General features: G+C 40.9%; 2 protein-coding genes across 29 annotated transcripts in view; one reads left to right on the forward strand and one right to left on the reverse strand.

Moving 5' to 3' along the window:
* The window catches only part of DGCR8 (DGCR8 microprocessor complex subunit), a 45665-nt gene extending 33286 nt beyond the window's left edge, over positions 1–12379 (forward strand). For all 11 annotated transcript variants that reach the window (XM_037878450.2, XM_037878452.2, XM_043529593.1 and 8 more), the window contains 6 exons: positions 2021–2103; positions 5083–5183; positions 5742–5848; positions 6092–6219; positions 6708–6821; positions 8379–12379. In XM_037878450.2, coding sequence (XP_037734378.1) covers positions 2021–2103; positions 5083–5183; positions 5742–5848; positions 6092–6219; positions 6708–6821; positions 8379–8462 — 617 coding nt within the window. In that variant the 3' untranslated portion in view covers positions 8463–12379. The remainder of the gene's footprint in view (positions 1–2020; positions 2104–5082; positions 5184–5741; positions 5849–6091; positions 6220–6707; positions 6822–8378) is intronic.
* TRMT2A (tRNA methyltransferase 2 homolog A) overlaps positions 1–27604 on the reverse strand; it is a 36473-nt gene that overhangs the window by 2228 nt on the left and 6641 nt on the right. For 6 of the 18 annotated variants that reach the window (XM_043529596.1, XM_043529599.1, XM_037878457.2 and 3 more), the window contains exons 6-12: positions 26964–27079; positions 25804–25915; positions 20775–20897; positions 19122–19197; positions 17814–17930; positions 17513–17609; positions 16160–17183 (exon numbers count right to left, since the gene is read on the reverse strand). In XM_043529596.1, the coding sequence (XP_043385531.1) occupies positions 16928–17183; positions 17513–17609; positions 17814–17930; positions 19122–19197; positions 20775–20897; positions 25804–25915; positions 26964–27079 (897 nt within the window). In that variant the 3' untranslated portion in view covers positions 16160–16927. Of the gene's footprint in view, positions 1–8310; positions 17610–17813; positions 17931–19121; positions 19198–20774; positions 20898–25794; positions 25916–26963; positions 27080–27604 lie in introns of those variants that run through there. The other 12 variants (XM_043529595.1, XM_043529600.1, XM_043529597.1 and 9 more) reach the window with 7 other exon arrangements.

The following is a 27604-nucleotide window of genomic DNA, read 5'->3' on the forward strand; positions in this document are numbered from 1 at the left end:
GAGGTGTATTCGTGTATATTTTTGGAGGAAAATGGTTAACAATTGATCTGGGGAACACTGTTAAATTTACAATGAATCCTGTCTCAAGCAACTAACTGTGGGATTTAGAAACCTTGGAGAAACTTCAGACACTAACATAAATACTAATCTTGGATCTTTAATCAGCAGATATGAAGTAATTCTCTGTTTCTAGAAAAGCCATAAGATTTCATGAGATTTAAGATCATAAAGGGAGTGCAAAGGGTAATCATATAAATGAGAAAGGTAAAATATAATTACCCAATTCTTGTCCTTCTGTGAAATTCTCTGGTAATTTTGATCTTTTTGCTTGGTAGTGTAAGCCACATGGAACTTATTGTTCCAGTTTCCAAAGACTACCATTTGCTCCTTATTTGCTTTCAGTTGTTTAAGATGTTGACTCTGTTCTGTAATAAGTCTCTGGATGATTTGGGGCGTGGATACTTAGAACTTTGTACTCATCCCTAGATGTGAATGTTTTGGAGGCCTGCTGCTTTCAAACTCTGGCTTAAGGGCTCAGCATAAAGACAAGATATCATATTTTAAAGAGTGCCTAAGTGATTTAGGAACCTAGGACCTTGGCTACACTTTGAAGCCTTTCCAACTTTAGAGCTATACCAACAAAATCCTCCTAATGCAGATGCAGTTATACGAGCAAAATATACTTTTGCTGATTTGGCTTAGACTGGTTTGGCAAATGAAATAAGCTATACTTGCAAAAAGCACTTTTTTTGCTGGTATAACTGAACCTGTACTTGGTTTTTTTTTTCTGGCATGGCTACTGTAAAAGCATCACACTTCTAACCTTCATAGCTACACTGGCAAAAACTTTTAAGTGTAGACCTGGCCTTAGTCATGTTGACTGTCAGTGGAACTTGGTCTTCTATGCCACTTTTGCAAATGGAACTTAAGCACTTTTGAAAGTTTGACTTAAACTCTCTTGTGACTCAGACTTTTGCCAGAAGCAATTGTTTATGGGTGAGTGTACAGTTTAATAGTGATGAATCTTTCAGTGTTGACTCAGTAAGCTTAAATACACTTTCTTAAATAAATCAATGTTCAGAAACTCTGTACTTATAAATTAATAAATTGTATACTACATAGAGGCTTGGAAGGATTAGATTTTTATTGGTAAATGTCAATTTCACCGTACATGCCCAAACCAACTAAGAACATTTCCATCGATGATAAAAATTTACATTTAGTTAAAAAAATGCTGCTTGAGAAATTCTTAGTTTTATTTAAGGATATTTACTTTGTATATTTTGATGTGACGTTGACAGTTTGTGTTTAACAGTCATAAAGCTTTAACTCTTTGAATCTGTATGTCTACAGACAATTATTTACTGACAGAGCTCCCCATAGTTACTGACAACTGTGGACATTTAAATTGATAAAAATGGAAAAAAATGCTTAAAAATAAACATTCATATTATCTATATTGAAATTTATTCTTAAAATCCAGTTCCGCCAAGCCTCATTATAAAGTAGAAAGCAGTTTACTTATCTGTGAACTGCAGCTCTGAGAATCTTTCATTCTAGAACAGTGGTCCCCAAACTTTTGAGGGTTGTGGACCCCCCCCCCCCCCCCCACCCTTGGGGCTGGGGCCATGGCTCGGGGGGCGGGGATGTGGACAGGGTAAAGGGGCCAGGGTTGGGAGTGGGACTAAGGCTGGAGGCAGGACTGGAGCAGAGCTGGGGTTGGGGAAGGGATGGGTGGTGCTTTCTTCGGGGGCGGGAGCCAGGTACGTGACTGGAGGCAGGACTGGAGCAGAGCTGGGGGTGGGGAAGGGATGGGTGGCGCTTCCTTCCCGCCCCTGTGGGGGTGGCCTGGGCCCTGCCACACCCCCTTCCATGGTCCCCTTCGTCTTCTAGGGGGCTGTGCCCCACACTTTGAGGACCTCAGTTTTAGAAAGAAGTGATGTTTCCTTGTCATAAACATGCCATTGTAGAATCTTTGTATATAGTAAATGTAACCAAGACATTAAATCATTTCTCACAGCCCGAGCTACACTGGAAATCCTCATTCCTGACTTTGTTAAACAGACCTCTGAGGAAAAGCCCAAAGACAGTGAAGAACTTGAGGTATATATTAACTTGACCTTCTGATATAAAGTAACTTAATTTAAAAAGCATTAGATGCCAAAAGGCAGAGGGTATGTGGATGCTGACTACATAGTGGTAGTTATCAGTTTCCCATTCAGGTGGAAGATTTTAGTTTAAAGGCTTGAAATTTATAGTAACTACCTAGTAGCCAAAAAGCGATAAAGAGGGTGAAGGGTTCTCTCTAGCAAGATCCAGCATCAGTCCTTGTGGGAAATGCGGATCTCTCCAAGCCTTGGCTGCTGGGATTTCTACCACAGTATTGTCTTTAGAGCTTGCTTGGTGGGGGAAAGGAGACCTCTGGTCTTCTTTCATATCAGTTCTTGATACATTTTGCAGTTCACCCCAAATCTGCTTCAGCTGCTAAAAATGACAAAGTTGGCAGCTTTATTCCTCTGACCAGAGTCTCCTGGTTGATACAAGACGAAGCAGGTCTCTGTTACTCAATCCCCTCCCTAGTTTCCATTCTGTGGGGCTTTCATTACCTGTGAGTAACTTTTTAGTGCTGCCTCTGGTATTGCTCATAAATTTCCTGACCAGCATCATGAAGCTGACCTTCTGAAGAGCAGATATGAAATTTGATCTTAGTGGTTAATTTAAGCGAAGCAATAGCAAAATGGCAAATTGAAGCCATTAGTTTGCTGACTTCATAAGACAACACTGAATCCATTTAAATTTGTTTCACATTTGGAAGGCTATCAATAAAAACTTAAATTCTGTGGAAACTGATGACTTGGCTCTGATTGGGATTTGTCATGGGAAATTGGATTTTTCCAGCCCTGAATACAAGATAGTACTTTCTTTGGTTGTATGTTTTGTGGGGTTTTTTGTTTTGTTTTGTTTTGTTTGGGGTTTTTTTTGTTTTTTTTTCTCCTTCAACATTACAAAGTGTTGTCCTAATTACTGAAGGAGAGTCCCTCATGTTTTCAGGAAGAAACAGTCAATACTTGTGATTTTTCTTATATGATCAAATACATGGTGCTTGGAATTAGGGGGGGAAAAAATCCAGAGTCACAAACAGATAGTCTAATACTACCATGGTAAACAAATTTTGGATGGGAGGGTCTTAGTAGGGATGAGGTCTTTTTCTCTTGTCCTCTTGATGATTTGTGAAAATGATAGTTATTAATGCTTGACTTTTTTCACATACCCAGAGTTGTTGAAAAGTACATTGGACAAATGTGTAGAAACTTCAGAAAGAGACCAGACTTCAGTTGTCAAGCCTATTTTGTCCCTTAACTCTCTCTGTTAGCCCTATCCATGGGGTTCAAGCCTAGCCCATGGAAGTGCAAGCAACAGCACAAATAAAAATGTACATAAAACCTTTTAATAGTAGCTTAGAGGTAGATCACTATTTAGACTTTGGCTATTTTAACCAGTACATGCATTGGAAGCAACTTCTTGTGGGTTAACTAGTCCAGGCGTTTCTAAACTCTTTCAGTGTAGACCATTGCTTGATAGAGGTTGTTGTGTGACTCCATTTTAGCCATGATTGCATAACACCATTGTGGCAATTACAGCAATTGCTTGCAACAAATTGATCACATTAAATATTCTAATAATCTTTTAATTTGATCAAAGATTAATCACTGTCTAATTTTGCTCTTAAATTCATTTCCCTTCACATTTGTTTTTCTTCCCCTGCCTTTTTCCCTGTTTTCTGGGTCTCCTGTCACTTGCATATACTGTCCAGCCACTTGATTCTCCATTGCTTCACTAGACATTGTTGGCCTGCCTTGTGTCCCTGGCATATTCCTCATATGCTAGTGGTTCCAGTCCCTGAGGCTGGCTCTTATTTGCACTCTTTCTTGTTTTTAGCAGTTTCTGCAAGCCTCCAAGCTCTGCTTTCCAAAAGGATCTCAAGTATCTGTAGAGAGAGCTGAAAACAAGGAGAGCTAGCTCTCCATGGACCACTAGAGAGTGCTGGTGGCCCACATGTTTGTGAGTCACTGTTCTAGTCTGCCCTCCTATATCATTCCGGTGGGATTGATCTTATTGTTCTTAAACGATCCCTAAAGAATGTGTGTCCAATCTTGAAATAATTGGAGACAGATACTGATTTAAAATAAAAAGACCGGGATTCACACTAGAAGGAACACTTTGCTGGAGTTTTCTGAGCCTGAACTCTCTGGACTTGTTCATATAATAGAAAGTGGATAGTAGCTCTTCACTGTAAGAAGCTAGTAAACCTCCAACCTCAAGCTGAAACTTTGGGCTACAAACCCGAAATCGTGGAAAGTACTAGAAAAGTGGTTTGGAGGAATGACAACAGTGCTGTTTGATTAAAGTAGAGAAAATATTATTTTAAATTTCTAATATCTGCCTAATTGAGTTCTTTCAATAAATACACAGTAAATCATAAGTAGAAATTAAAGAACAGTCATCACTGAGCCCTTTGTTTTTGCCCTGAAAAACCTGAACAGGACAGGCTACCTAGAAAGAGAAACTGAGACAAGACCACTCTGCAGATTGAAGTAATAAGTATGGGAATTGGGGAAGCTTTTATTTTACTGTAGGAGACAGCCCAAAGATTTTTTTTTAATGTAATATTAAAAGCATTAAATCACAGTTGAGAGTTTCGTTGTATTGGGTAACGATGTTTTCATTATGTATGAAATGCCAATAAGTAGAACTGAGAATTACATCTTTTGTGGAAATGGGGGAGCTTAAAAAAATAAGGTCAGAAGCTCTTTCTAATATACAGTAGAGGAACAAGTAAATTTTTCTCATTGTATATTGGGGTGTGAAGGAAATGGTCTGTAGTGTTGCTTGCTAAAATAGGGCTAACTCAGTAATTCTAATAATGAAGATCTAATGTGTAGTTTAAAATGCTCTGTGATGAAAAATACAAAACTTAATTTGTTTACAAACGTAAATATAGAAGAAATTGAGAAGTAGGACACTTTCAATATTGTGCTTGTTTGACGAGTAGCTGAAGAACGTGTCTCAATTCTTTTGTAGTATTTTAACCATATCAGTATTGAGGACTCACGGGTATATGAACTGACCAGTAAAGCTGGACTGTTGTCTCCATATCAGATTCTCCATGAGTGCCTTAAAAGGTAGGATCATATCATAACCATGCTAAAAATGTTATTGGGGGCAAATTCTGCTGTTTGTTAGATGTACTAAAGTAGGAAGGGTACAAGAGTCCCTCTGTTCCTTTCTTCCTCATCTACTCCTACTGAGGTACCACCAGGACGGTATACCTTTCCAGCACTTGTGAATATCAGTGTGGCCACCACTTACTCCATCTGCTATGACCCTAAGGAGACATGAACTGCTGTTTAGCTATGGTTTGCACCAGTGTATATACTGCAGCATTGCTCCATGTCTGGTATTGCTGCTCCCCCTTCATAAGGGTAGGATCTGGTCCTTAGAATTTTATATGTATTTTTGTCTGTCACTTGAGAAGCGGTAATGCTGATTTTTTGCAAAGCGGTACAGTCACGTTACTGGCACAGAAAAAGAGACTCCCTGTTAGCTTGCTTAATTTTTAATTGAATTTTACTGTACTTTAAGTCCAGATTCAATTATGTTGACCTCACACTGTTCAGTTCAGTTTCTTTCTATGCAACTTACTTGGTTGACCCTTACAATATTAAGTTTGTGTGCTTAAGAAACCATGGAATGGGTGACACATCTATCAAGTTTGAAGTGATTCCTGGTAAAAATCAGAAGAGTGAATATGTCATGACTTGTGGCAAGCACACAGTGCGAGGCTGGTGTAAGTACTGTTCTTGGTTTTTACTTCCTATGCTTGCTTACAAATTATTCTTCCTTTTTTCTTGTCCTCCTCAACGCTTATCTTGCGTGAATATTTTGTTGGTACATGCTTATTCTACCCTTCGGTGTATAAATCTTGAAGAGAATTAGGAATATATTAATTGATTCCCTTAATGTAGTTTTTATGTACACCCTTTTTTAATGTTCTAGTGTGATGTTTGTGTGTTGGTTATCATTTGTCCAGGTAAGAACAAGAGAGTTGGGAAACAACTAGCTTCTCAGAAAATCCTACAGCTACTGCACCCGCATGTGAAAAACTGGGGCTCTTTATTGCGTATGTATGGTAGAGAGAATAGCAAGATGGTCAAACAGGTAAACATGATTTTGTGGTTGCTTTGTAATTTACCCTGTAAAAAGTTGCTTTTTTCTGTTGTGATACTGAGCAGTTAAAAATGATAAAAACTCTTCATTCCCTTCCTTCTCTTGGCGTAGCTTTCTAGCCTTAATACTCTTATTCATTGCATGTTACTTATCTATATTGATAAGTAACCCTAAAGGATATTCTGCTTTCTGAATTAATTGATTCTCGCTATTGTCATGACATAAGGTCAGCACTCTTTTAGAGATGCAGCGTTTTCTCAAGCTCATGTGTTTGCTATAGGCTAAAATGGTAAAACCAATTTTTAGCAGCTAATACACAGTTGACTTGTTGCACGTTCCTTTTCATTTAAAGAGGGACGGGTGGGGGGGAACCTACCCTGCTTAAATTCTGTGAGGTGTGACTATTTAAAAAATACACACGAGAGACTGATATTTTTGGTAACGTTTTTTCTGCTACTACTTATGGTCCTATTGTGCAGGAAACCTCTGATAAAAGTGTGATAGAACTTCAGCAGTATGCCAAAAAGAACAAGCCAAATCTACACATCCTGAACAAGTTACAGGAAGAAATGAAAAAGTTGGCACAAGAAAGGGTGAGTGCATACTGCAGACTTCTTAAAAATACGTGTTAAAATTGTGTTGCAGGGCCAGAACACAGAACAAAGTTTGTTTATTTTTAGTGTTCTGAATCTGTTTCCTACAGTACCTTAGTGAAGGCTAGACACTCAAAATTTGAATGTTATTCCTGGGGGAATTCGGCGCCACTGCATGCATGCAGAATTCATATGCCCTTCAGATTTCTTTGCTTCCTCGTCAGAAGTCATTTTTCTGCAGGGAAGCAAAGGGAAGCCGCAAAAGCGGTCACGTGCCCCTGCTGGCATGTTGTTTCGGGTGCCCGGAGCAGCCAGCAGAAAGGTAAATTGCGGGGAGGCTGGGATGCCCCAGTCGGTGGCTCCTACCCTGCACTGAGCTGCTAGTCCCAGCTGGGCGGGGCGGGGGGAGGGGAGAGAATAGGATTTCCCAGGTCAGACACCCCCTCCCCCAGTGCAGGAAGCTCCAGACCCCCCCCCCCCCCCCCCCCTTTCTGCCTCCATTGCTTGTCAGCTGCAGGGGGAGAGGGTCACTGTAATGGGAGCTGCTTCCCTGTCCACCCAGTCCCTGTGCATCTGAACACCCTTCACACCCAGACCCCCCGCCGAGCCTCCCAGCACCCTGATCCCACCCCCCCTGCATCTGGATCCCCACCCTTGCACCCAGACTGCCCCCCTGCCCTCAAACCCGCACCCTGATGCGCCCCATCCCCTCCTATACATGGACCAACCTGACCAGTCCTCCACCCTGCTGATCCCCAGTCAGCTGCACGTTGACCCCACCCTGCTGAGCCCTACTCCATTAGCACCTGGGCCCCCCTGCTGAGCCCCCCAGACCCTCCTGCCAAGCCCCAAGCTCCTTCACATGGACCCCCCCTGCATAGTCCCATTCCCCCTGAATCCACCAATAAGCCCCTGTGCATCCAGTCCCTCCCTGCACCCAGATTGCCCTATGCAGAACCCTCTCACCCCACGCCTGTATCCCTTCCACATTAAGCCCCTCCACACTTGGATCCTGCTGGGCTGAGCCTGCCTGCACCAACCTGGATTGGGGGCCAGGGCTGGGCGTGCGTACAAGACTCACTGTCCCATTTGCTACCTATCTTGGTGGGCCTGGCATGGAGGGGCAGGGCTCCAGGGTGTTTCTGGGGCAGGCCTGGCCATTGCGCTATGTCAGGTGTGGGTGCAGCCTCACCGTCGAGTCTGGGGGCGGGGGGCGGCCTCCAGGTGATCTTCCTCCTCTGTGCATCCAGTGGCATGTGCTCTTCACTGACATGCTGGAGCTTCCAGATTTATTGACAAATAAAATGCGCAGAATTTTAAAAACTTTTTGTGCAGAATTCCCTCAGGAGCAAAACTTTTTCCTTTTAATGAAATTCTGTTATAGCTACCAGACTTTTTTCATCATGAGCTAAAGTAGTCATTCACATAATTTGAATTAATCAAGTCAAACTTAATTGATTTTTGCCACTAGAACTAAGTAGTTGCTCAGTTTTGGTTTTTTTTAAAAAAAAAAACTTGTTTTAACCTTGATTTTTTTTGCTTTTTGTTTCTTTAAAGGAGGAAACTCGAAAGAAACCCAAGATGACAATAGTAGAATCAGCTCAGCCTGGTAGTGAACCTCTGTGTACTGTTGATGTGTGACCAGAAAACTTACAAGCGGGGAGCAATAACAAATGGAGAAACTACTTTCAACAATTATTTAAGAATCTATTTGCTGCAGAATGCAAGATAACTTTACAATCCTGGCTGCTTCAGTTATGCATTGTTCTTTTGCATCATCAGGGCAATATTACTTTTTTTTTTACCTCCTGAGATATGTATGTTTAAATGATTGATCATAAAGATCTCTACTTGGGCAAATGCACAGAAGATATAGGCATGTTCACACAGGATACATTTAAGGAAGCACTTTTTCCTTGAAAGTCATCCATGTTGTCTTGAATGGATGTGTTTTAAGGATCAAATTCAGAAAATCTATGTACAGGTTGAAGCTGATATATTATATATAAATTTTTATATATACATACTCTTGTATGAACATGCCTAAAATTATTTTTGTGAAAAGTTTTGTTGCATTTCAGCACATAATAATATGCACTGATAAGACACTTTGACAGATACATGGAAAAAGTGATGAGCGATGTTCCTAATGTCATAGGATTAGGCCAGTCATGCCGTTTTTATTTTGTGTACTGCCAGGCTAAGGTTGGTTTGCTTTTAATTTTTTTTGAGATCACAGTATGCAGGTTTGTTTGTTTTGGTTTTTTTTTTGTTTTGATTTTTTTTCTACTTGAAAAGAACAAGTGTACCTGGTAGTGTTAAGAGCAACAAGCTGGATATCCCAAATTGTTGGGCTTTATTTTAAAGGAAAAGTTATGATTGTTTACAAACCAATTGGAAGGGAAAATATTTGGCCCTCTATTTCAGTGTTTCCCAACCAGTGTGTCGTGGAATTTTTTTTTTTAAATTATATGTGAGAACGGGGGAGGGGGGAAACTGCCTTTTGATTGGCAGTATGCCTCATTGTCCCACCTCCTCCAAGGGTGGAACAACCAATCAGAACTCAATCTCCTGCTCCTTCCCTCCTGCTGCTGCTTAGCTGGGGGCAGCGGGAAGAGTCCCTGGAGCTCGAGATGTGCCATGGCAGAGAAAAGGTTGGGAATCACGGCAATTTGATATAAACTGCAAGTAACTTAGCCACTCGAGAGGCTATCTGCAGAGCTTGAAGGAGAAATATAACTGAAGACTCTTGATGGGTATTCTGAAATCTATTGCCAGTGCATTGTTTAAAGAAGCTCCACCCTTACTCCCCTGTAATAGAGTAATTTTAATTTGTTTGGTGTCTGGCCACGTTACTTGTTTAGTTAAGTCTTAGATAACTTGCTTCATTAAATGAAAGATTTTTGAAACAATTTCTCCTTGTGGCCTGGCCTTTGGAAATGCTAAACTAACTGATCGCAGCTGTCTTACATTTTAAAAAAAAAAAAAAGTTGTTACTGGCTTTTTACTTACATTTTTCTTCAAATACTAAAAAACTTAATTTCTGCAATGGAAATTAGAACGTAGATTTGGGATACAACGTAGAAAAAAGACTAGAATAAGACCGTAATAGAGTGTACTGATTAAGATGAAAAAGGACATGAATATGCAAGCATTTTTGAAATACAATCTTAGAAAACGGGCAGTACTTACTGTATCTGCTGAGGCTTTAATAAGTTATGCACAGAAGAAATATTTTGGTTGTAGTGAAAGCACTGCTTTTCCCCTTTAGTTAGGGTTTTTACCTTATTGGCTAATGCAGTAAATTCCTCAGATTTGAAGGGGGAACCCTTTAGTGCTTGAGAAGGGGGAAAACGGCAAGAAGCCAGTTTGGTGGTAGGGGTCCAATGACTTATCCAAGAGTTGATATTAGTACTGCTATATTGTATGCTCCCTGAATCATTGGTGGGACAGAGAGATACAGTTCTTAATCCTTATAAATGCTGCAGGTCTGGTACTTGTCCAGACAGTTGTCATGTCTGAAATCTGAGTACAGCATACTGCAGTATATTGACTGATCGTGCCAACTGGATTTTAACACCTCTACTATCAGCCCTGCTATTTTGGAAATTAGAAAACTTAAATTTTTGATCCCAAGCTAAAGTTCTGTAATTTATTGCTTCTGATATTTGAGATCAGTCTCATCTGTTTCTGTATTTGCATTGTTATAAGTGATATGCTCAGAGGTGTCTGCAAATAAGAACTCACCCAATCTTCATTATCGTATTCAGCTTTTGAGTTCTGTGAGTTGTAATCCTGTTTTCAGTACAGAAGGATAGGTGGAGGATGAGACGTTATTCTTAAAAGTGACCGATCTAAAAAGTACTGCCTCTGCTTCTTTTCTTTTAATATAGCTTTAATCTCCATCTTTTGAAAGATGTGTAACATTGGTGCAGTACTTACAAGCAGTAGTTGCTGCTTCTCTCTGATTTTGATGAAGACAGGGCTTATATCTTTGCCTAAATATATTACTGTGTAAGTAGGTGGTGTTTCAGTTTGTGTGTTTTCTAGCAAAAAAAATCTGTCCTTGGACAATACTGTAAAAGACAAATCACCCCTGTGGATCTTTTGTCCAAAATCAGAATGTCAATATTTTGCAGGCCACCTGCAGATTATCCATAGATGCCTCATTTAGGAATTTATTTGTATTATGTTCTAAGAGGATTGCTGTATTGAGCATTTTTGCTTTAGTCTTACCTCAATCTGCCACTATCTGAATCGTAAGGTGACCATTGCCCTTAAATAAAGCATCTAGATATTTCATTGTGAACCAAAGCCTCTCACATATTATGCATTCTTTAAAAGGATGGTATTTAGACCTTGCTGCAGCCTTTAACTGGAGAGTTGTCCAGAAAATAAAGCGCAATAACTGCTGGAACAAACAACTTAACTGCTGTTTATTGTCATTGTGAAGTATTCTTGTGTTTTAATGTTTACTATTGTTTGGAGTGTAACAGTCTTGCATTTGCACATAAGCACGAGCTGCTGTGATAGAGGATAGGTCATTGCATTAATTTCTGCTTCTGCATGAACACTAAGGTGTGATTCAAGATGTACCCTAAATTTGTCTTGTAACTCGTGTTTTTTAGGTAACCAGCTGTAAAGGTTTAGATCTTGATTGTATGAATGCATAAAGCAAAACTACTGCTTTTGTCACTGATCTTTGTTCTTTATCCTCCCCCTTATCCTAGGAAAGGTGGTTATATTTATGGGGATGGAATGTATTAATAAGAACTGTTCCATCCTTTGGGAATTAGACCTATTCTGCTTTGCATATCATGTGCTTCTCGACAGAAGTGTGGTGTATTGACTTTAAGGGTTAAATTAGCGTGCATTCAAATCTTTATGGTACTGAATGAAAAATTACTGTGACTTCCAGTGAAATAGTCAGAGGCTACCTATTTAAACACAAGTCATTCAGCTTTAAATATTTATTAAGCAAGAGATATAGTTGGGTTCCCAGATGCTTGAAATGGCTCTATTAAGCTTAAAAACTCTTGCTGTTGTATGTAAACTCCCACTTTCCTATGACACTGTTAGGCTTTACATACAATGCACACTTGTAACATCTAAGTATTCTTTCTTTAAAAGCTTGATTACATCTTACACAAGCACTATATTTTGGTTCTGGGGCAAAGTTCACAAAGGTAATTGCCTTGTCAAACTTCCTGGGGGAAGAATTTTAGATTAAGTATCAGAAAAGTGCAAGAACTAATGCCATTCTCATCAAAATAAAAGGTGAACAGTATTCTGATGTGTATTTGAGAAGGGAAAAGTGAATAATGCATTCTTATGTGCCCAAGTAGATAACAATGGTTGCTGTATGAACTGTAGAGTGCAGTTGCTTGATGCCAGTGCTAAATTGGTACAACTATAAAGCCTCATTCTCACTGAACCTCTGCTTTGCTTTTTTTCCTGCACAATCATATAAGCCTTTGTGTTTGGTCTTTGAGTACTACATGTGTATTTTTTCAGACAATTAGTTTTAAGCAATAAAGTTTGATATTACATTATAAAAATGATTTGTTTGACTAATAGTATTGTGTTGCCACTGTCTGAGTGGGAATCCTCTTCTTGAGCTATCTCCCACCTGGTCTTTTGAAGTTAACTGAAGTCTGCTTTTGTTATGCAAATATCAGTGTCTCTTACCATTTATTAGCAGGTATAACATGTTGACTTACATTTTCATGGTAAAACTAGCCGCTTTTCATAAAAATGAAAACCCTTTAGCCAGGCATATTAATGATATATTCTTCTTCGAGTGCTTGCTCATGTCTAGGTGTGTGCGCATACCCATGTGCAGAGTTGGAGATTTTTGCCTTCGTGGTATACATAGAGTTGGTAGTAGCACCCTCTAGAGTGCCACACTCATGCATCGGTATATTTAGATGATACTGGCCCTACACCCTCTCAGTTCCTTCTTACCATGATGGTTGGTCAGAGCACCTTCCCCTTGCCTCACAAGTGGATAGCCGTTTTCTCTCTCATCATTAGCCTTGGGAACTGAATCTCATGCTGCCCTCCCCCCTTTGAGTTTTTGGCTTCCTGCTCCCATCTTCTACTCTCCTGGAAGGCTTCTTTCTTGGTGGCAGTAACATCTGCCCACAGGGTTTATGAGATTAGGGCACTTACCTCAGAGCCAACCTATACAGTCTTCTACTAGGAGAAGGTCCAACAGCAACCACACCTGGCTTTCCTGCCCAAGGTAGTTTCACAGTTTCATACAAGCCAGGATGTATACTTACCTGTCTTTCCAAAACCTCGTAAGTCAGAAGAAGAGCATAAATTGCACTCTCTGGATGTCAGGAGAATGCTAGCCTTTTACATGGAAATGACCAAGCCATTCCATAAGTTGACACAGTTTTTCGTCATGGTGGTGGACATGACGAAAGGTCTTCCTGTGTCCACCCAGAGAATTCCATCATAGATGACCACCTACATCCATTTCTGCTATGATCTGACAAAAGTGCCTCCACCGGCGATTGTAACCGCCCACTCGACCAATTCAAGATATCTGCATGGCCGCGACGTGGTCATCCATCCACACGTTTACATCTCATTATGCACTTACCCAGCAGGCCTGTGATGATGCTGGCTTTGGTAGAGCAGTGTTGTAAACCACAGGATCATGAACTCCAAGCCCACTTCCAGGGATACTGCTTAAGAGTCACCTAGAATGGAATCAACATGAGCAAGTACTCAGGTAACCGTTTTTTCTTCTTTTGTACTGTTCTTCGAGATGCGTTGCTCATGTCCATTCCATTTCCTGCCCTTCAGTTGCAGTTGTCAGCAAGAAGGAACTGAGAGGGCATAGGGCCAGCAACACCTAAATAAACCGACATATGAGCACAGCTCTCCAGAGCGCGCCACTGACAACCCCTACAGCTACCGTTAAGGCAAAAATCTGACTGTGCAACAGATGTGTTGCTCATGTCCCTTCCATTCTAAGACCAACAGTTACAAAAGTTAGGTAACTGTTTTTCCCTCTCCCAAATCAGAGATGAGATTGTTTTTCCCTGCTTATTAATGGAGAAGTTCCACACAACCTGAAACGCTGTCCCTGCATAAATCATTACATTCCCTCTTTTGTATTCTGTATGTAAATGTATAAGACTACTTCAGTTACAAATGTGTAAGCTTTAGGATAAACTGCCTGTATTAGATTTCTTCAATTGATAAATTACTTCAGAAGTTGATAACTGATTAAGTTATTGAACTTTACTGATGTTTCTGTTTCTTACATTCTGGACTTGGCTTGAAGTAACACCACCCTCTTGATGTGCTTTTGGCTTGTTCAGTAGATAGAGAAGTTATTGTATTTGAAGTTTTAATGTTACTGACCAGCTCACTGAAAATAGCTTGATGCAGAGGATCTAGTCCAACACTAGCTCTGAAAAAGAATAGGTCACATGTGGACTCTCTACTTGAGTTCATAGGCACAGTGTTATGCCTAGCATCACCAGAGTCATGGTCCACAACTGAGGGCTCCTAGGTGCTATGGAAATACAAAAAAGTGTACAGCTTTAAGTCCCCAGTCACTTAACTTGAGCCCTTGTGCATCACTGGAGGGAATTAATTCTAAGAGGGTGTGGGGGGGAAGATGAGACAGCACATTCATTCTCACTGCTGCAGCTACTGCAACAGTGAGAGGTGTTCAGCAGTGCAGGGGTAAAATCCTGGCCCCATTAGTGAGTGGGAGTTTACCTAATGTCTTTATAAACATAAAACACTGTCAAGTTGCAGTTGTAATGAACTTCGAAAGGTAGCATGAATCACGTGTTAATGCAGTCAGGTCAACTTCTTCCACCTGGGAGAAGCAGCTATTACACCTGGAGCAATTCTGTGCTAAAAAATTCTGCACATTTGTCAAAACACACTAAAATCATGCCTGTTTCAATTATTTTGGTAATTTATTTCAAAATACTTGTCCAAGTACGTCTGACAATACAGATGACAAAAATGATTCCCCTGGGAGTAGAGAGTTAAAGAAACGCCTACCACAAGCCACTTCCTGTTATGCTTTTGTCATGTCCCTTAGTCTGGGTGTGTCACATGTGCCAGCTGTGCACATCGGGGGGAGGGGACGAAGGAAACTGCCCCTCCAGTCTTGTAGTCAATTCTTGGGAGGTTTTTTCACCCTGAACCCCTAGAATTACCATATTTCAAGTTCCCAAATAGAAGATAATGTGAGGGGGAACTGGAGGGGTGCATGTATACTGGAAGAGGATATTTAGGGTTGCTGGAGGGGACTGCACCCAGCAACCAGCACCCTTCTCCCCCCTGCAAGCCCAGCCCCAGGCTCTGTGTAGCTATTACTGTCCTGCCAAGCAGAGATGACCTGTACCTGCTGCTGGGGGAAGAGCCCCCACAATTTAAAAAGTTTCTGCCCCTCCTGGAAAGCAGGAAACCGATCCTGCCTCTCCATTCAGGATGCAGCTTGCTGGCTCCAGCAGCTGCCATGCAGGGAGAGGGCCCAGCCACATCACATGACTGAGCAGGACCAGCAAACCCAAGAACCACAGTCTTCCCATGCAGCCACTCTGCGAGCTCGGCTCTGCTGGGTTCCACAGCTCCTAGCAGCAGTCCTGCACTGCCAATTCTGCAGGGGGGGAAAAAATGGAATTCTGCACAAATTCGGCCTTGCCCAGAATTTCCTCAGGTGTCAGCTATGCTCTGAGTCAGATAAAGCTTCTGTGTAGATTGAATATGCCTAAGAAAGCTCACATTACAGCACTCTGGGCTGAAGGTGCTAGAGGAATAGTTAACCATGGTAAGGTCCATAGTTTCAGTCCTAACCTAACCTTATACCCTGTATGAATTAATCTGCTGTGGAAGTTAACTCTGCTCTGTTATCTTCCTCCTCCATCTCTGGAACAGAGTATTTTTGTGCACATTTGTCTTGTTCTGAATCTTTCCTCTTTTTTGAAACAGGAGTGGGGTAGCACTGAGTACAGTCCTCTTTTCACTTTATTACAGAACAAGAAAAACTCTCTCCCTTAGAAGTTGTATTGGATCTCAAACATCAGATCATCAGTTTGGCCCATAGCTCTAGTTTAACTCAGAACAGTTACACTTAAGGAGGGTGACTGATCCTTCTACTGAAGGGGGCAACCCACTGTCTTCACCAGAACCACAAAACAGAGGTCCATTTTCTACTAGGAGTATGTAAGCTTCATGTATTTTTCAGATTACAAGCAAGTTGAAGAGGGAGTTTAGAATCTCTCTCCCCACAGTAAAGAATTAGTCTACATACCAGGGCAGCAGGAAAGTCTTTTTACAATAGTAACTAAAAATCAGGCTTGCTTTAATGCAAATAATTTATTATAAACCTGCAACTGCCAACTCAAACCACTTTTCAATGCAAACCAACATCCCGGCTAAGGAAAATTTCAACAATGCTTTTAAAAATCAAATTTATTTAAAGTGGTCTGCAAGGCAAAAGTCTCCTGTTCAACAGAATTGCCCATCTGCCAGATGGCCATTAAGTGATGTTCTCTCTCAGCTATTTATCACTCATCTTCAAACAAAGAAATTTCTTGGGCATAAAAAAAAATCCTACAATCAGTCAACTTTTGGAGGGAATCCACATATCTGAATCCTAGTAACATACCTGGATAGTATTTTATGAAGAACGTGCAAAATATTTAGGTCAAGTCATGCTGGCCTTACTCCTGAAAGATGTCCCAATGCCTTCAATATAAGTATGCATGAGTGAAAATAGCAGGTTTTGATCCAAGTTGTCTGTAATAAGGTTATTTTCCTTGTAGGAATTGGATTGTTTTAAGCATCTTAAAGTTAAACTAATCTTCCTTCATGGAGTTGAAAAATGCTGCTGTCAGTATACTTAACTGAAAGCCTTCATCACTTGGAAGACAGGTTAATTAGTATGTTGTACAGAGGTTAACTTGTATAGTGTTTCTGCTGATGCCTCAAACTGCAACATTCTTTAACTAGCAAAAGTAACTTCTGCCTCTTAGAAGGAAATCAATAGGTTAAGATGGTTGCCTGAGTGTATATAATATATATGCACATCCGTGCGCAAACAAACTGCCCAGCCTTCCACAACATTAGGTGGAAGACAGAGTTCCTACTTTCTCTTCAAGTGGGTCAATACTGCCATCCTGGGTAGAATCTGCTGTATTTGTATTCATGACCTGAGCTGTGTCAGGGCTTGCTTCAGTAGAGTTTCCATTTGAATGTTCTACCCTTTCAAAGAATATCAGCAGCTCACAGTGCATAGTTTGAGGGAAAAGATCCACTGCCATTGCTTTAACTGGACGGAAAGGGGTTCCTTTGACACGATTGGAGGGGGCCCGACAAAGACTTAAGAGAAAAACAAAGTATAGTATTAATTTTCCTGGACCATGAACACCAGTCTGCATTTTCTAGGAAAAGCCCTTGCCTCATAGGATGATCATACATTTCAGGTCTACTACTTAACAAGCTACTGGAGGGTAAGTCTTCCTCCCTCCTGCTGGGAGAGCCTGCCATCACACAATCAAAAGTGGGTCTCCCAAGGCAAGGTCAAGTACTGCTATACAATCCTATAGCTAATATGCTTAATCTATTTGTATGCAAAAAGAATTCAGCCTCACTTTTTTCAGGAAGCATATTCTGCCTGCTGACTTTACCTGGCCAATTCAAAAACTTACTCCACAAAGTTGTTCATGGCAGCTCTGGGATTGCAGGATACATAGATGAGCTTCTTCAAGTGTTCAGCTCTTCGGACTGCAAGAATGACTTTAGAATCTAGGCGACAAATTAAAGTTGTTTGCCAATAGTGTATGTTACTATATTTGCAGAAAAACAAACTTTCAACTTGAGCATAAAGATTGTCCTGTTATAGTACAAGCCTGTTTCAAGTTTTCTCCCAACAATCAGCTAACTGATTTCATTCTGTTAAAACCATTCAACTAAGTATCCGTTAAATAAGACCTAAGTAAATAAACTTACGTAGTCCTGCCCGAGGTGGATCTACAATTGTAATCAGGTTGTGTGATGCTAATAAGTTAATTAAAGAAGGAACAACGTCTTCAGCCTTTCCACAGTGAAATTCAATGTTATTCAGATCTGAGAAAAGTAAATATAAAAATAAAGAACTGATGTGAAATTTCAGTATAATCAAAACATCTTAATTAGTGTGCACACATAAGTAGGTAGAGTTACTAACTAAATTGTTCTTATAGTATTTTGCATATAGAAATGCCAATATTTGATGCCTTGGGACAAACTGTGGATTAGCTTTTGCAGGAACTGGCATCGGTATAATATTCAAGCAGACATACTAAAGCTATTGTGTTTAAATAATCTATTATTGTGCCTGAGAGCTAATATACAACTTGAAAATCAACAAATATGAATTATTTTTGTAATCCTGCATTAAAATTCTGTGTCAAGGAAGTTCTCCGTCTTTAATATGCCATCATTAAACGTTATGGTACATAGTGTTAGGCAATGTTGTTAAACGAGCAATTTGCTGATTATATTAAGTTATTTTAAAAATTCATCATCATCATCATCACTCCTATAACCGCATTGGTCATTGGGGCACCATCAATGATAAGCAATCAACCAATTGTCTCCACCCCTGACTATTGTGTCAGTCAGTGCTTGAGGCTCCGAAGTTCATTCCTGTCCACTCTTTTATGTTGTCAATCCATCTCTTCTTCTGTCCACCTCTTCTTCTCTTCCCCTGTTACTGTCCCTTCGAGGATGATCTTGGATAGGCCAGATGATCTTGTTACATGGCCGTACCACTTCAGCTTGCGCGTCTTCACGGTCGTCAGGAGGTCTTCATTTGACCCAGCGTGTTGGGTGATGATGTTGCAGAACTGTTTATTAGTGACATGACTGAACTCTTTATTAGTGACATGCCCAGAATTTTATAAAAGTATCATCTCTACCACCTGTATTTTCTGTTCAAGTTCTGCTGTAAGGGTCCATATCTCACACACATACAGAATAACAATAGACCTGGCACCTCCTGGGAGTCTCCGAGGTCGGATTTTTAAAATTAAACTAGGTAAATTTCCTTGATTTAAAGAGATACTAAATTTGTATTCAAAAGACTATTAACGTCAGTGGATTTTTATCAATGGAAATATTTGATGGAAATAATTACAACTTTCAAGTAATTAATTGAAGCTGGAATTTTTAGACGAAAATAAGGAAGTTAGGCAAATTCAATGGAAGTCAGGTGCTTAACTCTTATATTCCTACATAAACAAAGATCCTAGCATTTACACACACAACTTTACCAACCATTAATTTGGGCATTCACTTTGGCATCCTCCACAGCTTCTTGACAGAGTTCGATACCAATAACTTTCTTCACTTTCTGTGAAATAAAAGAAAAAACATCAATGGGTCCAACAGGGTGTGACACATGCTTGATGACACAAGTGCCAGACTGGAGGAAAACTGAGGGTGATTGTCATGCATCAGTGATTCCTGCCACAGCACAGGCTTTAGAATTTTATTTCCTCGGTTTACCTGATGAAGAAAAAAGCACTACCTTTACAGCAGTTAATAAATAAATAAATAAATAAATAAATAAAAGTGGTGAGTAAACTAGTAGGGTATCTTTAGAGCTTGTCTTGATGACCAGACAGTACACAGCAAGCTGGGGTATAATCTACAGCGCACAGCATGCTAGTGCGCTGTCTGTGGACACTGCTCCTGTGCACTAAAAGTTCAATATTGTGTAATCTACTCATTTCAAAGCAGAATAGATCAATGCACACGAGGAAACTAGGGACCCGCAGTAGCAGGGTCTACACCGAGGTGGCCAACCTGTGGCTCTTCAAAAGTTAATATGTGGCTCCTTGTATAGGCATCGACTCTGGGGCTGGAGCTACAGGCGCCAACTTTCCATGTGCCGGGGGGGGGGGGGGGTGTTTGTGTGCTCACTGCTCAACCCCTGGCCTGCCACAGGCCCATCCCCCACTCCACCCCTTCCCACCACCTCCCCTGAGCCTGGGGGGAGCTGATGGGGGACTGCTGATGTATTACTGTGGCTCTTTGGCAACGTCTATTGGTAAAGCCTGGCTCCTTCTCAGGCTCAGGTTGGCCACCCCGGTCTACTCAGACAGGGCCCAGCATGCTAGTGCGGTGTAGATTTACACCAACTTGTTGTGCACCAATTGTTCCTCTACACAAGCCCTCAGACTGTCCAATAGATCAGGATAGATGGAAAGACTTCCTTTGACTTCCCCACCTCCACATATAGGCAGACATTTTAGTCGTGCTCAATTTATTCTTAAATATATATCTCCCTCACTGCCAGTCCTGCAAATTCTGCCTTAGAGTGAAACTGAATTCTTTCCACTGTGTGCATAATTACCAGTAATAAGAAATTATGACGACTAAATTAGGTTCTCAATTATGTGTGCACATCTTTATAGCTGTCAATGCTTTTCCACAGATGTAACTGATTAGGACTTAGTAAATAATTATGTTGGTGCACAAAATGGAAAAGAGTCCAGCTCAGTCAGTTTTAGCAGTATTGTTTCTAGAGATAAACAGTCACGAAAGTAGATCTGTCTTTGAATATATGCGGAGACCGGCAAAATTAATAAATAAAGTGTCCTTTTCCCAGTGACTTTTCAAAAATATGAACTACACCTTCATGTACTTTTGACAATGAAAGTTGTGTCAGTTGCTACGAAGTTAATTGAAATTACGTTATGTGGGACTTTTCAAATCTAATAAAGGAAATGTAGCCAGAATATCTAGCAGGGAAGTATTTATTTATGTCCAGAATTAAGTCAACTTCCTAAAGCACTGGCAATAGCAAAGTGCAATAACTTGATTTAAGCATTTTCCTCAGTTAAATGCGATATGAGAGATCTGCAACTTAACTTTCAAGTTCATTTTATGACTTGCTGAATAATACATTTAAGGCAAATGGCTCACCTTTGCCAGTGAAATTCCAATTGTTCCTGTTCCACAGCAGATATCAAGTACAGTGCTATCTTGGTTCAGTTGGGCCCAGTCTCTAATGGCTTTATATAGAACCTCTGCAGCCTGTGTATTTACCTATGGAATTCCAACACAAATGTTCCCCTTTGTTACAACAGCGAAGGTAGTATAACCAATACTGTATTTAAACAATATTAAGTCCCTTATATGAAAACGTGCTTTGCCCTTCCTCATCTCTAACACTTATTAAAATAAGCCAACTTTACATGTAAAGTTCAAAGCAGAATTGTACTGACAGCATGAGATAGCAAATCAAAGTTTATCTCTAGCAACAGCAAGATATACAACTGGCCCAACAGACCAGGACTTATTCAAGGCTTCAAGAGGTGTTTTTGATCAAAGTTTAAAAAAAACCCTATATAACCCCTTCACGTATTTGGATGTTGCTTTGGTGTAAATTCAAACACGTAATACAGCATACGCTTAAGGCACTAAATAAATAAGTCGTGTTTGTTGTACACCGAAATCAGAGGGGACAGCAAACACAGGAGAACAGGGCCAAACTGCAGGCAATGAAGGGACAAATCTGTGTTAAATGTCAATTCCTACCCAGAGAGAGGAAACAAACAAAACAAAAAAAAACACTCCACATACAGAAATAGGAGGACATACCCATGCAACTACATCCATCACAAAGTGAATTTATTTTCACCTTGTCTCATTAATGCTGCCTGCCTTAATATTACTTTTCCTGTAACCAAGTGTAGGTATGGAATCAGGACTGGAGGGTCAGGAAAGAAGTTGTCCAGGTCAGTACCTCTAACCTAGAAAAATGGTCTACATTAAGAAGAAGGTAAGAACTTAATAGCTTAAGATCTCAAGTGAGGAATAAAAACACAACTATAAGATCTCCTTAAAGCACATGTGTCATTCCCAATTTCTCAAGGAAGTTACATGCAAACTAAGGTGAAGAATATTCTCCTTCCCCTAATGCTAGCACTCACTTTATTTCCCCTCTCCTCCAAATGTTTTGTTAAACTAACATTACCTCTTCTGTGTTTTCAGACAAGCATTTGTTGAGGCTTAAGTGTTTGCTGGAAGAAAATTATTTGAAATACAACATTTGTAGTATATTTCCCAACTGGCAACTGTACTACTTCAAGGAGCGTCCCTGTGGTGAATCTGCATCCCTGCACCTGCAATTGGAGAATTTTCAGTAGCAGTGCCCGTTTGGGTCGCACATGTGCTGTCCCTATCTCACGTCATCTCTGAAGTTTACATAGCGCTTTGAGACCAACCCCCCCTCACCCCAGTTCCTTCTCTATCGCAGAGTCCCTAGCAGGAAATTCCGAAGTAGATGGGAGAAGGGTGGATAGTGGAGCACTCACAGGGACAACCACCTCGAAAAACCTCAATTACTGCACTGGATGAGTAACAGTCCCTTCTTCTTCGAGTGTCTCTGTGGGTGCTCTACTTTAGGTGATTGTAGAGCAGTGCCCCTCATTGGGAGGAAAGGGCTTCAGAGTTGAATTTCTGAAGGATGATAAAACAGTAAGTCTCAGCAGAGCATCTGATGTTGAATTCTGCTCTATTGCACAGTGCTCTGTGAAATTGTGGGCTGATGCCTAATGGTTGGAGGCAGGTCCTGGCCAATGTCTATGGGCTGGTTTGTGCTGTAGTGATCAGATTGACTAGATTGACAAACCTGCATAGTGAGATGGAGAGTAATTGGACTGAATAGCCAATCGATTTCTAATACCTATTTGTCTGACATGATGCTCTGCCACGATGGGTGGAATGGGGTCAGACGGTCTCCAAAAGGATGGACGGTTGTAGGTGGTTCCAGCACTTGAAAATGGGGAAGGCATCTTGGGTCCTCAACCAAACCCTCAAAATTGCTGCTTCGAGCGGGATTGCTGGGATGGCTGAGATGAGAGTGGTCTACATCTTGTAGCCCTCTGTCTACGTTTCTGTGGGTCATATTACCTCGGTGGTTGTACGTATGGCACAGATCTTGTTCGCTGCCATGAGTAATATTTCCCTTGCTTCTATCTCTGTGTAGGTGTATAGATGCCTAAAAACCAAAGAGTCACCTTGGAATCTTTTAGGGTGTGAAGCGACTTGGTCTTAGCTCTGAACAGCTTCAGTCCCTCAAATGGGAGATTCTCCACTGTAGACTGTATCTCTTTGGGGAACCCAGAAAGGTGGAGCCAGGAAGCCTGGTGCATAACTATGGATGTAGTGATGGATTGTGCCGCTGTGTCTGCCAAGTCCAGTGAGGCTTGTAAGGCTGTTTGAGCAAGAAGGTGGCCCTCTAAGATGACTGCTTTAAATTGCTCTTTTTTGTCCTAAAGGAGATAATCAATAAATTTGGACATTTTTGAATAATTTGAGTGGTTACACATTTGGCTATCAGTACCTCGTAATTGGCAATTCTGAATTGTAGGGTCGCTGCTGAGTAGGTCTTAGGCCCAAAGAGGTCTAACCACTTCCAGTTCCTATGATACGGGGTACATCTGGATTGATGTTGTCTGCCCCATTCATTCACATCCTCTACCACCAGAGAGGTTTCAGAGTAACAGCCGTGTTAGTCTGTATTCGCAGAAAAAAAAGGAGTACTTGTGGCACCTTAGAGACTAACCAATTTATCTGAGCATAAGCTTTCGTGAGCTACAGCTCACTTCATCGGATGTGAGCTGTAGCTCAAGAAAGCTTATGCTCAAATAAATTGGTTAGTCTCTAAGGTGCCACAAGTACTCCTTTTCTTTACCACCAGAGAGTTTGGTGTGGGATCTGGAAGAAAAAAAAAATCCCATTCCCTAGGAGGGAATGTAGTATTTTTTGTCTGCTCTTTTATAAGTGGGTGGAATTGTTGCTGGAGTCTGCCAGATGGTCTTGGCTGGATCTATGTGCCTCGTTTATAAGGAGAGCAACCTTGAATGAAGTTGACGTTTATAAAATGTCCAACAGCCTGTGTTGAGACTCTGCAACTTTTTCCAGTGGTATTTCTAACGAGTCCACAATCCCCTTAAACTCCTCCTGGAATTGTTTAAAATCATCACCTGTCGTGGATGGTGGGGACAAGACTGCTTCGTCCGGAGAGGAGGAGGAGAAATTAGTAGCTGAGGTGATCTCCTGATCTGAAGTCTCTTCCAGCCCTTCAATCACCTCTTCCGGAGGATCAGCAGGTCCAGGTATTGAGGGTGATGGGAAAAGGTCTCTCTCTCTCTCCCCCTGTGGGTACTGGAAGGCTTAGAGAAGCATTGTCAGTATGCCACCCATGGATCCCAGTTGGACTACTGTGGCGGGAATGGCATTGGTGGTGATATCCTTGGATGTCTATACCACCCATGGGTTTCAGTCATTGGGGTGGTATTCAATATGTTCTGGTGGACCCAATCTGGTGGCTGTCTGCACGGGCAAGAAGTGGCATGATGAGTAGATCTCCCCTTCCTCCTCATTGCTGGAGAAGGGAGGAGCTGATCTGGATGGTGGTGTAACTTGACATGGTACCGATCATGCTGGCGTAACATCAGTATGAGTTGAAGAGATTCCAGTGCTGAAGAGACTAGCAGGTCTTTGTGCTAGAGAAACTGTCGTGGTACCGAGGAAGTTGTTGGCATCACCAATGAGATTTCAGTGGTTGTCGGTACTGATGACTGCACGCTATGCGTTATAGAGGCAGAAGGTGGCGCCACAGACAGCAGTGCTTCTGAGCTGCTTCACGATGCATGTTTGAGTGGCTCCAGCACTACCTTGGAAGGGAGGGTAAGTTTCCCTTTGCTGCTCCTCTCCGAACCTGCCCACTTAGGGTCTTTGGCTGTCACAGTACCAGTTTTTTTGCCACCTTTTTAGAATGGTGTTCTTTCCTCTATGAGGGTGATAAGGAATGTCCGTCAGATGCTGTCGCTGGAGAGCGATGTCCAGGAGGAGTCCATAATCCTAGTTCGGAAGCTGGGTGCAGAGACTTCTCCATCAGAAGAAGTTTTAGCTTAAGGTTCCTCGCTTTTCTGGTGCAGAGTCTTAAGAGTATGGCAATGGAACACTTTTGCAGAACGAATGTCTCGCTGAAACAGAGGACACACTACAAGTGTCTGTTGGAGAGCGGGATTGACGCCTGGCAAGTTAGGCAGCGTTTAAAACCTGGAGATCTGGGCATGCCCCTAAGAATAACGTTTCTCCCCGTGAGGGAGGATATGTATACTATACTAAGGGGTAACTGGGAATAATGAAGAAAATAGCTAATCTACTAAGAATTTTTTTTAAAAAAAATAAAGAAAAATAAACGGGGAAGAGAAGGGTAGCTAAACTGAGTAACTGAGCTCTATAACTACTAAGGCTAAATCTAATTTTTAAGATAAAGGCAAGCTCGGAGGCACTGCCAATCGCTCAGTCTAAAGCCAAGGGCGGCAGAAAAGGAACCAAGAAGGGTTTGGTCACACAGCACTAGGTAACCGCCAGAGATGGCGCGAGACAAGGACAGCGCAGGTGTGCCCCAAACGGGTACTGCTACTCAAATTCTCCAATCGTAGGTGCAGGATACAGATTCACCTAAAGTGGAGCACCCCAGGGACAACCATCTTGAAGAACTTCAGTTACTGCACATGGTGAGTAACCTTCTCTTCTGTTCTATTCACAGACTGCTTGCTAACACAGAATGTGTCAGACACCAAAGTAGTAAAAAAAAAAAAAAAAAAAAAAAAAAAAAAATCCCTTTAAACATTCACTTCAGCTAAAATGCTGGAACTAAATATTTAATATAGCAAAAACCGGTATTCATCCACTAAAAAATATTTTCAGCTACGTCAGATTTATGTAATTATGGAGATTAGATCGTTCAGTATATTTCTGCAGCCTCTTTGTCCAGGCAGCATTTTTTCTGCAGTATTAGCCATCTTACTGTTCTTAGCCAAAAAATCTGTTAGAAAATGTTTAAAAATCTTAATGCAGTAATTTAAGCAATCCATCTTATTACTTCAGCTCTAATACAATTTAATTCAGCAAAATTCAATACCAACATTACTTGGAAAAATGCATGGGGGGAAATTCTAAACTTTAGACCAAGAAGCTCTTCATATATGTACTTATCACCAGCCAAATGTTGTAAGGGCAAGTCTTCACGATTGGGTGATTTTCTGAAAGAAAAAAGCCACCAAACACATTACAGCAGGTTTTAACCATGGCCACTTATAGTACAGACACATTCAAGGGGGGGAAGGAAGGAGGACACTACAACCACATTAACGGGACCTTAAAAAAAAACAAAAAAAAAAAAAACTAATCCATACAGACACACACAACAGTTTTAAAAACAAAAGTATGTTGGTTTCTGACCTTACATATGCTGATTTTCTACTTTTACTAGTGAGAATTGGGCATCACTATTACCACACATAGGAAGCGTAGCAAAGTTATTGAAGAATAATTTAGTTGGACACACAGCTGATTTTACAATATTGTACAATTACTGTGCTTCACTGTAACAGGATGAGACCTATCAATGCAATGATTAAATTATAATTGCACTTAAATTCTTTAATTCAGAGTCTTCAGAAAGTTACTTTTTAGCCTTAAACTGCAATATTGTAAATGAAAACAATTCACAGGCTGTTTTTAAGGAAAGCTGTAAAATATCTTAAGACCAAAAGTTTTGTCTTACTGTCCAATTTCTGTTCTCAAAGGGTACATCTGCCACTGTACAGAGGCAGCAAGAGGAGGCATTTAGTGTTTCTGGAAAAATAAAATGGGGTCCTCAGGCAAAAGAAGAGAGATTGCTCTGTGAAGGACAGAGGTGAAGAGAGCAAAACCAGACAGAAACTGGCAAGAAAGGAAGGAGGTGGGGAGAGCAGGAGAAATGTCCCAGAAAATTTCTTCTGGGTTCTCCACAACAAAATTAAAAAGGTATCCTCCCTCCTGTGACAGCCCCTAACTGGCCAGGTTTATCCAGATACAAAGCTCTAACTGCCTTTATCCAATAAACAAAGGGCACCTAATCCACAAGTAGAGAAACAAGTTATAATGCAGAAGACCATAAAATATTAGGAGTCTCTTCCATGGCCAATGTAAATAATTTAGCAATAAAATAATAATGACACTGCTATTCATTCTATATTAATTACTATGCAGGGTGGTAGTTACAGGAGAAATGCCACTTAAGCTTTCCTTTACAGGTACAAAACTTACCTCTGCCCTTCCTCTACAAAGTAAAGAGAGGTTACCCCACTGTCCTTTCCAGTTTCTTCTGTAAAGTACTTTGCCAGTGAGGTTCTCAGGTCAACAAGCTCTTCTTTACTTAATTTCTAGAAGTTCCATTGAAAGGAAGATGTGATTATTGTGTGTTTGGTTATTTTCCAACACTTTAATTTAGTATTTGTTCTGTTCAGTTTTATTCATTTGTTTGCGTATTGAGAGGCAAATATTTTATATACGGAAAAGATATAAAACAGTGATTCTAATTACTGTATTATTTTGTATGGGACATTAAACAGACACAGCTTGGGTTTTATAAGAGTCATGTGGCTACAAATGGCATTAACTAGTGGGACATCCTTATTCCAGCCTGGCCTATGTAAGAGGCCCAAGACCTTCCTCTGTACATTCTCCCAGATTCTGTAGGGGAGTGGACTCTAGTTATTAGACTCTTCCGCCTCATCTCCTTCTGCTCCAGTCTGCTACCCCTCCTATGCCTGCTCCTGTTGTCAGCTCCTTCCCATCAGCCCCTCCAGTTTTCTGCCTCCATCTACTCTTGACCATTCCCCCCACCCTCATGCCTCCTGCTCTTAACTTCTTTCCTCGGTCCACATTTTCCTCACCCCTGTGTATTC

The sequence above is a fragment of the Chelonia mydas genome, chromosome 15 (genome assembly GCF_015237465.2).
Source record: "Chelonia mydas isolate rCheMyd1 chromosome 15, rCheMyd1.pri.v2, whole genome shotgun sequence".
Taxonomy (NCBI): domain Eukaryota; kingdom Metazoa; phylum Chordata; order Testudines; family Cheloniidae; genus Chelonia; species Chelonia mydas.